Genomic DNA, 11,097 nt, shown 5'->3' with positions numbered 1-11,097 from the left:
ACAAAAAACTTCTTTCACTGCTCAACTGTAATATTTGTTCTCTCTTTTTGTGTGTGGATAAATTACTTGAAAGAAATGAATGAATTACGAGATATACCAGAGTAATCACATGAAAGCAAGAATAGAAACACACCAGAATAACAATATTTTTCACCAACCGGGTTGTAAATGGAGAGTGCAAACACCAGGTTGGAGTTAATCCAGGACCTAGCTGGTGCGTGTCTTTATTATTAATAGGTAAACCTCGACTATAGTCGACTACCAGTGGGTCAAATTTAGTGGTGGAAGAAGCACTCGTTGTAGCAATACCACAATATAAAAATACTCTGTTACAAGTGCTCAAAATGTTACTTGAGTTCAATCAAAGTAAAAGTACTAAAGTCTTGGTATCAAAATGTACTTAAAGTACCTAAAGTAACTAGTAACTAAAGTTTAAAATTATATTGAGTAAAAGTACAATATTTTCCTCTGAGATGTAGTGGAGTAGAAGTTAAAGTATTGGAAATACTCCAGTAAAGTAAAAATACCTAAAAAAATAATAATTGCGTTGCATCAAATTTCTATAGAGTGGACAGCTGACTGAAAGATGTCAATGGGGGAGTGATTAGAGGAGAGGCTAGGTTGAATAAATTACCCATTGTTCACGCCCATTACCTGGAGCTGAGAGGTGCTATAGAAGTGGACATTCTTTAGAAGGGATTATCTCAGTTTGGACTATTATAGATAACAAGATTCAAATGGTCACATCTTCTTCAAATATATTCCAATTTCAATGAATGAAAATTCATATGAAAGCTCACATTTGTTCTCTCTTTTTTTGTGTGGATAAATTACTTGAAACAAACGAATGAATTACGAGATATACCAGAGTAATCACATGAAAGCAAGAATAGAAACACACACCAGAATGATAATATTTTTCACCAACCTGAATGAGACCATACAGTAGTAGAACACAATCAGTGCCTGTTCCCTCTGTCGTCCAGCTTCTAGGACAGTTGTCTCTTAGTCCAGCAGCCTGGAGACTTATATAGGAGAAGCAACTCATTTTCAGTTTCATTATGACAATATACAGTGCTGACAGATCTATTACATAAGGGGTGGCTCTAGTATACATTTTCCAATCATTTTGATCAGAACAATCTTTACGATGTACTTTGGTCGCTACAACAACCATGTCTCTGCAGATTCTGATCCAGATAATGAGTGTCATTGTAAATGTACGTACCGACCTGACCAGTGGTGGAAAGAAACTACTGTAACTCAAGTACTGTAATTAATATGTAAATAGAGTGAGATATGATAGGACACAATTTTGACTGGCAGTATTTGTTGGACAAACCACTAAACAGAACTTCATTTAATTTGTAGGGGGTGATTAAACTTCGTTCCATCATAAGCCATGGGATATTCTCTTCTTGGGAAAACCGTCTCTCAAGTGAGCGAATGGCAAAAGATATGTGATATAACTAAAAATTTGGTAATTCCAATCCGCCTTGTTGTTTACTCTGGTAAAGAATTATATTGTACCTTGGTCGTTCGACACAAGTTTGGAATCTGTATTACAAGCAACACAATACAAATAAATGACAATATCCACAATCCCTCAGCACTCTGCTCAGCTGTTGAGAATGCTCATTTGTTAGTTGCATGGGCTGCTTTGTCTCAAGTTCAATCTATTCTGTTTCTACATTTTATTGTGCTATTGTTGCATATTGCTTTTTGCCTCTCATGCGTCGGCCCCGTTTATCGCTGCTTGCAGCTATATTTCATTTATTTGACTTGAAGATCAGAGACAGACAGATGTTTTAATTAAAAAAAATATATATGTATGTTCATAAAAGACATACAGTAATGTTATACTCTATATGAGCAACTGGCATCACTTAATGCAGCCTGCAGGTCAATATCCGAATACTGATACATCATTGATTTGAGCTGTTCCAATTCCAAACCTACAAGTTTACATGACTCGTTTTCATTAAGCCCATTGTGTTCAATTGTATTGTACTTGATTTAAGTTCATTAAGTTAATATAAAGATTACTAAATATATTTGAAATGAAATGGAAAATGACAGACTGAATAATACAAAAATAATTGAATTTCCTTTTAATTAAAAAATGTGACTATTTTAGGCTATTTGTGTGATGGCATTTACAGTATACTACTGAGTGCAGGTACATAATGTGGCCCCCCTGCAGTGAGCGTGGAAATGTAGTGGCCCTCTCCATCATCAAGTTGCCCACCCTCTGATCACATTCAAACTAGCCGTGTGTATCACTGAGGACCTGAGGGGGTGCGGTGCCCTGTGTGAAGTGAGACAGATCGACGGCTCTCCAAATATCCTATATTAAAATTGCTTGTAGGCGGGCGGTGGACGCCACAAAGTTACATGCGGACTTGCGAGAAGCACCGTTGCTCCGATCCTCCGAGTCCTTGAGGGGCTCCCAGGGGGGACTGTAATTGCTGAAGCCCGCCCCCTCTGTGTTCCTATTGGCTGGGCTTTAAACAGCCAGGCTCGAAACTTGGTGGGTGGTCTTACGGGAAGGACTGTAATGGCCGAAGCAATTTGTCCCCCACTCTGAGCATTTCTTTGCCCCTACCTCCCGAACGCAAGTTTGCACAGGTATGGCCACGGGCACCCAGGTCCACTGGCTCCAATCATCACCAAACGTGGCAGAAATGCTGTTCAGGGATCTGCCATGACAATATAGTCACACCAACAAAATAAATAATTGCACACGTGGGCCGTGGGCACTACAGCAGTGTTACAGCAGTTTCTAACATTTCAAATGGCCATAACTCGTGACCACTGCTCTGATCAGTGCTATTGTATATAGGACTGGACTTGAAGGCTGCGTAGCGGCCTGAAAATCTAGTACATATATAAATCTGCAAATCCCCATACTGTATATGGAGATTCCTGACGTCATCTATATGCCTTCATAATACTGATGTCAAGACTGGCCTCCAGGATTTTGTTGCCGACACGCCAACACAATCTGTGTTTAATGGGGTTAGGAAGAAAAAGATCAATCTTGTTTTCATTTCAATATTATGCCTATTCCAGTGATATTCAACTGGTGGTCTGCTGGACAAATATAATAATGTCACCTGTATTCCTATTACTACTAACATTAGACAGACAGACAGACAGACAGACAGACAGACAGACAGACAGACAGACAGACAGACAGTGTTCAGTGTTGAGAAAATGTAGAATAGTATAATATAGTTTTATTTTTACATAAAATCAGAATCATTAGAATATATTAAAAAAATGAATAATACACAGACATTGGGTTCATTGGGTTGCGGAATAATACAGAGGTCACAGAGCTCGCAAGGGTAGATGGAAAATACCAAGAACACCCAGTAATGATAGGAGTGGTCAGGGAACTGATGAGACATGATAAGAAAAGGTAAACATAACTAGACAAGAGAACAATGTGCCTACGGTAGATACCGCGGCATACGCTTTGTGTGCCCCAGCACCTGGCAGTAAAGTGATATTGAGTACCGACAGTCAGTGTTTGAACAGAAACTGTGAAAACCCCTATGACTATACAAAAGCATCGTACCATGACCTAAAAATAATCTCATAAAATGAATAACAAATAACAGACAGGATATAGCACTTCTGCGAATCGTGTATAACATTGCAAAATTGAGTTCTTTTTCAGAAAATAACAAAGAAAGGTTAACATTTGATCAACAGGCTGACGAAACACTCCACTCGTCAGTCAACACCCACACTGGAAGAAACGTGCCCGGACATTGACCTGAGAGGCACCTCCCATTCATCGAGAATCGATCTATTGTTCAGAAATTGTATATTAACGCAACGCACGCACGCACGCACGCACGCACGCACGCACGCACGCACGCACGCACACACACACACACACACACACACACACACACACACACACACACACACATACACACACAGAGATTTGAGGATTTTTCGGTTCTGGACAACCTCCGGTCCAACCAATCGGTACAACACACCCTCGGGTGTATATAATATATACATGTGGGCACTACAGCAGTGTTACCGCAGTTTCTAACATTTCAAATGGACATAACTCGGTGACCATTGCTCTGATCAGTGCTACTGCCTGAAATCTAGGCCAAATATAATAATGTCACCTGTATTCCTATTATTACAAACATTAGCATAGCCTTTCTTTTATGTCATGATATCATATTGATGACATCAAGGATCTCCAGGGGCATAAAACGGATAGACAGACGGATAGATATGGAGATCTCCTATGGGCATGAAATACATTAAATGGGACACAGACAGACAGACAGACAGACAGACAGACAGACTACAGAGATTTGAGGATTTTCAGCTCTGTACATGGCCCACAACTTCACAGCATGACAGCAAGTAATTTTAGAATTGTGTCCCCCTTCCGAGGTGAACTAATAATACCCTTGTGGCCTATTCTCTCACACTATAATAATGGCAACCAGTAAGTCAGTGCACCTTTAAGCCTGGTTCAAGGCCTACTTATACGGTATATTAATATTTTTAATCACACAAATAAATAAATGAAGGAGAAGGCCAAGCCATTTTAATGTTAGGGCTAAACATTGCATAAAAAGTTCCTTAAAATTTCCAGTCCAACAACACAGCCACCAAGAACAACTGCACTTATGAATTTTGGTGGGCTTTTTTTGATTGATTGAATATTTTATTAGGCAAAAAATGTAAAACAGCACAGTTACATTTAAAAATACTTTGTCTAACAGGTCCGTTCATAAATACAGGTCCGGGCAATAAAAAAACAAAACAAAAACAAAAACAAAAACAGGTGAGCTATGTCTGCATTGCATTTGGTCGCTTCACTTGCTAAAATGCAACAAATAACATCTACCTGAAACACATAATATGACATTAATGCATAAAATTCAGTGTCTCTTAATCCAGCAGCCTGGTGAGCGCATAACCAAAAACATTTTCAGTTTCATTTTGACACGTCTGACCCAATATGATAAGAGTTATATGGCATGCTTTTCATGCATTACATGCTCTAGCATAAATGTTCCAATAGTTCTGCTATCTGTGTACTTAGGTTGCTACAACAGCCTGTCTGTGCACACGATATCATTTAGATAACAAGCTATGGTACTGTAAATGTACCTCATACCCTCAAGCAATCACCAAGCATGAATCAAATAGAAAGTACACGGCCATCAACTCATTATCAATACAATTAATAATATCAAGTTACTAAAATGTTTCATCTTTTTATCGCAGTAATTAAAACATTGCGTTAACTGCATGAAATCATTTACAGTAATTACAGTTTGCTCCTGTTCGGGGATGACTCAGCACTCCTAATATCAGACAAGAATAAATTGCATGTTGAAAAAGCCCTCAGCTCTGAGTTCAACAATATCCACCCACACTTGGTTCTCTGATAAGAAACTGTCATTACACCAGGAAAACACTGAACCCATTCTTTTGGGGTCTATAAGTCAACCTCTGTAACACTTTGAGGTCACAGTTGGTGACCATGTAATAGTAAAGAAGAGGTAACCTATTTGGGTTGTACTTTGGATAACAAACTTTACTGTGAAAACACTGTAGCAAAGGTGATTATCAAAGTCAATGAAAGATTTTTGGGCAGGATCTCCTCTTTTATCAATAAGAATGCAATAAGGACTCTAGCTTGAGCCCTCATTCAATGTCATTTCGACTGCTTGCACCTAAAAAGGCCAGTCCCCCTGTTTATTGTGTATTGTTTTGTTCTTATTTCAGCATATTTTTGTCACTGAGTGTACAACACAAATGTGCACAAATGTGCTCTATAAATGAAGTGGATTGGATTGGAAAGGCCAGTTTTGGCCAGCTATGGACAGTTCACTAACATCTCAATATCACAAAAAAAAAAAAAAAAAACTGCAGACGTCTGAAAACAAACTTGTCAGATTGCTACTACTGTAGGCCTCTCCCCCAGGACTCACATTCTCCCAGCTCACTTTGTAACATCTCCCAATGGGTCTGTCTGGTACTCAGAGGATCAGTGACCAGATACGTGTCAAACTATTTCTCTAGAGTGAGTGATGCCCATGGGCATAACACAAGAAGGAGATCATCTGACCTCGTCCCCCCAAAGTTCGGCTCAAACATGGGTAAAACTGCATTCTACTATGCTGCCACCAAAATGTGGAATGACCTACTGTTACGGCCAGCGGTATTATCTTGCATTGTATGATTATTTGGTGTTTTGCATTGTATTATCTGTGTTCTGAGGTGGAGTGAGAGGTGGAGATTAGAGGCTGTTGATTTCCAAATGGCAGACACCTGCCTGTGTCTGTTGATCACTGGAGGCTGCCAGCTGCCTGTGGGAATTGGTCCCTCAACCAATAGGCTCTATGCACAGCCACCATATTGGAAAGAAATTGGGCCTCTTCCTTACTTCCTTCACCTGTGTTACCAATGATACTAATGAAGGCTCTGTTCCACTCTGGTCCAACAGAGTCAGGGTGCTGATATTGTGCATGTTGGCTCACTGGAAACACTCTGCTACGCCAGTGGGTCTCAAAGTGTGGTCCAGGGACCCTCATGATTCCTTGAGGAGGTTCCAAATGGCCCCTTACGGGTGTGTAACTCTGAGAGTGTGCAAAATGGTCCATTTGGGGGTCCATTTGGTTCCATTTGTACACTCTCAGAGTTATGGGGGTCCTTGATATTAAAAAGTTTGAGAACCACTGTGCTACAAATGGAACAGAGCCTTCATTAGTATAATTGGTATCACCTGTGAAGGAAGTAGTTCTTTCCAATATATATGGCTGCTGTTTGAAGCTATTGCGACGCGTTGTGAGCTTGCAGAGCTGCTGTTTTTTTTTAAACTCTTGAGGAAAAAAGTGACAAAACATATTTTCAGATGGGGATACGCGGACAATTACATATTCATTTGAGGGTCCTTGACATGAAAATGCTTGAAAACCACTGGTTTAACAACATTAGGAAACACTTTAAAAACAAGCCCCAATAAAAAAAAAACACAACCCGTAACTACCAATATTTTCAAGCGACTTTAACAGAAAAAAATGCCCAAAATCGTTTTTAACCCATTAAGACCTAGAACTGTGTCATTTTTTGATTTGAGCTAAAAAGCATTATTTTACACTTTGGGCTATTCAAAAATAGCAGATATACAAGCTCATAGCGCGGCACCGAGTGCCGCGCTATGAGCTTGTAGATCTGCTATTTTTGAAAAATCGTGAAAATGTGTGTAAATCTTTGAATATATATATTTTTAAAGCAAACATTTTTAACTCAAATCGTTGCTTCTGGGGGGGTCCCTGGAACAAGATATTTTGATGGGGGTCCGCAGCCAAATACATATAATTTTGGGGGTCCTTGACATGAAAAAGATTGAGCACCACTGATATAGAAACATATGTTTTTCAGAATACTGTTGAGATTTAGGAGACATGTAGAATCGGCTTCAGGTCTCAATGGGTTAATAAGCACATTGGTGGCATGGTTCACATGGGTTCATGCTGCAACTCCCCCACCCCACGCTATAACAATATAACAATAATGTTATTCTAATGGATATAATAAAGGAGAACAGATCTTTTGTTAATTCTTTTATTTAAAGTAATTTAATAACCAAATCAAAAAAGTACATGCATCCTTAACTGTCTTTGTAAATCATTAAGCCTACTCCAAACAAGATCCAAGAGATTATTAATGTTACATCCCATTATACAATTGTAAAAGAATGAAATTATTGGGTTTTGGCTCCATAATGGAGGCAGCAGCTTACTCTAATGACTTAGTTGTTCATGGAGGGAGGCTTCATTGTGTCACACACTACCAGCCACTACTTCAAGCTAACGATGTAATCGTGAGCATGTATATTTATAAATCAGAAAAAAAATGTTGTAAGATTATATCAAAATTAACATTTGTTTAATTGGAAAAAGATACAGAGGATGAATTTTAAAGAGTGTCAAAGATTCATGTCATCACATAAAATACAATTTCACACAATGACATTGATTAGTAAACCACGATGTGGTTAGGGTCAGTAGATTGATTATTTACTTCCAAAGAGCACCAACCATATCTGTCACACCATCGAAGACTTTTAGTGGAGACTTTGCGACCTCCACAACTCCTCCCGCTAAATTTGCTCCTACTCCACCTACAAGAGCTCCTGGAATATTAGCACCCTCTAGTTCACCTCTCCTTTCACGATCCTCTACGTAATCTACGGTACCTTTGACCATGCCTACAGGAACATCCACTATTGCTTTAGTGAGCCCAACTGCTGCACCTCCTACTAAAGCTACAGGTGTCATTAATACTTTCCCCAAAATAGCGAATGGGTTCTTTTTCTTTGCCTCCCTCTCCCTCTCCTCTTGCCTTTTCTTCTCTTCCTCCCTTCTCCTCCTCTCTTGTTCCTCGTATCTCTTCCTCTCTTCCTCCCTTCTCCTCTCCTCTCTCTCTTCAGATCTCTTCCTATCTGCCTCTCGTTTCCTCTCCTCTCTCTTTTCTGCCTCTCGTTTCTTCTCCCACTCCTTCTTCTCCTCCTCTCTAGTCTTTCTTTCCTCTTCACGTCTCTTCCTTTCTTGTTCTTCAGACCTTTTCCTGTCCTCCTCTCTTCTCCTCTCGTACTCCCTCCTGTCCTCCTCTCTCCTCTTTTTCTCCTCCTCAACCCTCTTTCTGTTTTCTTCCTCAAACCTCTTCCTGTCTTCCTCGCGCCTCTGTCTCTCTTGTTTCTCCAACTCCTTTTTCATGGCCTCCATTTTCTCCCTCTGTTCCTCCTCCCTTTTCCTTTCCTCCTCCTGTCGTTTCATCTCTTTCTCCCTCCTCTTTCTCTCCTCCTCCTCTTGAATCTTTCTCTGGGCCTCTAAGTACATCTTATCCGTGTAATGCTGTCCACCATTGGCCTTTACCATCTTATCAATCTTGGTTAGCAGACGGGTCACCTGTAACCGGTCTTTCTTTTTGTTGTCAAAAGCGTGGAACCTTCCCTCACACTCACTAATTAGCTGATTCAGCTCTGGGCTTTCCTCTATATAATCCTCCACCGGTATGTCTATGGCGTCTTCACCAGTGAACAGAACCAATGCGTACTTCAAAGCCAGCTTGGAGAAGTTCTCCTGAATCCACTTCATGGTCATCTGTTCTTCTGCAGTGAATCTCACGCCCAGCCTGATCACCAGCAGGAAGACGTGGGGACCGGGTACGGTCATTTCCACGCACCTCACAATCTCCGCCTTCATCTCCTCGTTGGTCCGCTTTGTGTCAAAGAGCCCGGGCGTGTCGACCACCACCACCTTTCTTCCTGACACTTTGGTTTCAAATTTCCTGCACTGGCTGGTCACCGATACAGCTGAGGATTTCTCGACGAACTCCTCTGTGCCCAGGATGGTGTTCCCAGAGGAACTCTTGCCGACGCCGGTCTTACCCAGCAGCACAATACGCACGTCAGATCCAGCTGCTGACACAAATGATATGAAAATAAATGAACTATTATAGCTGATGCTGCTGAATGAACACAAGCAAGCAGTAGCAGTTTGTGATCAAAGTACAGTGAAAATGTTCCATTCCATTAAAATTCCTTGTAGGTTTTTCTGTTTAAGCTTTTGCAATGTTTTAGCATTTTAGTTAACTAACAATATTGACCACCAAGTACACAAACACATCTAAAACTTGAGTGAATTGCCACTGTCCCATAATTTCACATTAGTTTTTCATTTGAGCTGAATGATTGAAGGACATAATGAAAAGATTTTACACCTGCTGTCATACACCACCACTAGTCTATTAGAAGGACAACTCACCCATTGTGTTCCGTGTAGCTTTGTGTTCCACTTCCACCGTATATGTTGGTGTGCCGTGTACCTTAATCTTCTTTTACCTGATGAAAAAACACAGCGGTAAGATTATTTGAATGAATGAACGAATAAGTCAATAAAAATACACACACACACACACACACACACATAGACGAGTCATGCCGGTGGTGAAAAAGACACAAAGATTGGCCCACCCCAATGTAAACCAGTAGTAGGATTGAAGTGAGTTATCTTCCTATGTTGCCACTCCTTAAAGTTTCCAAAAATGTGTGTCATTATGCAACCATGGACACGTTGTTTTCTTTTATTTTACACAACATCTCAATACATGCTTCATACCCTATGAAAAGCAAACATAATCAATCAAATCAAACACTTAAAGTTGACATTTGTGGTAATTGCTATAACCTCCTCTAGCCCAATCTTCTGATAAACCTACCGGAAAAACGCTATAAAAATGCAATTCATTATTATTATTACCCTTGCTGTGTATAGCCTACTTTGATGCGGTACACTTTGATATGCTGTTTTTTGTTTTATTCTTGTTGTAATCTGTTTAACTTGTTTGTTTTCCTTTAATTATTTTCTTTTGCTTTAGTTCATTTTCCTTCTGCTCTGTTTGCTCGTTTTAACTTGTTCTTGATTTGGTTCAACCTTGGTCATTGTAAATGTGCAATATAAATAAAGTTTGAGTTGAGTTGAGTTGCCATCAACATTTTGGTTCAGCCTGGCAAGCGCATTTAAACACAGCATTGCTGCCAAAAAATGTACATTCATGGAATACTGGCAATACACAAAAAAAAGCACACAAAACTAAAGGGCCTGCACCTGTTTTGTGGCACCTGCAGAACTCAGTCAGTTAATGGGTCTTTTCTAATCAGTGGTCTGAACTATTAGTGCCCATGCAGAGCAGTGCAAAGCCTGATGCTGCCAACTCAGTGCCATTCGGCAGAGAATAGACATCAGACATAATGCTTAACCTAAAGAATTCTAGGATTTTAACAGTTTGATGTTGTCACAGCTTGATGTTTAACCCTAACCCGGCCCTGGTTACACAAACAAGAGACTCCAGTATGTAACTATTTCCCTGTCTCTTTGGCTCTATAATTTGAATTCTGACGCCTCGGACTAACCTTGGTTTCAGGAGCAGGTTGAGGAAAGGCATTCTTTTCTCAGTCTATTAATTAAATATATAACCATTTTCTTAGAAAATGTTGCTTTTTCTTTTTTCTTTCTTTTTTCTTTTCTTGGGTTTAAC

General features: G+C 39.9%; 1 protein-coding gene across 1 annotated transcript; it reads right to left on the bottom strand.

Annotated features, from left to right (window-relative positions):
- Positions 1-8,571: 8,571 nt before the first annotated feature.
- On the bottom strand, positions 8,572-9,828 carry LOC308080252 (GTPase IMAP family member 9-like; the record flags this gene model as incomplete). Its single annotated transcript, XM_080422028.1, has 3 exons — positions 8,572-8,580; positions 8,694-9,478; positions 9,825-9,828. The coding sequence occupies 3 exons, from the start codon at positions 9,826-9,828 to the stop codon at positions 8,572-8,574; spliced, it is 798 nt and encodes a 265-aa protein (XP_080278154.1).
- Between the last annotated feature and the right edge of the window lie 1,269 nt (positions 9,829-11,097).

This window comes from Gymnoscopelus braueri (genome assembly GCF_963280865.1).
Source record: "Gymnoscopelus braueri genome assembly, chromosome: 24".
In the NCBI taxonomy this organism is placed as follows: domain Eukaryota; kingdom Metazoa; phylum Chordata; class Actinopteri; order Myctophiformes; family Myctophidae; genus Gymnoscopelus; species Gymnoscopelus braueri.
Note: the sequence above shows the minus strand (reverse complement) of the source record. Positions and strands in the feature narration are given on the sequence as shown.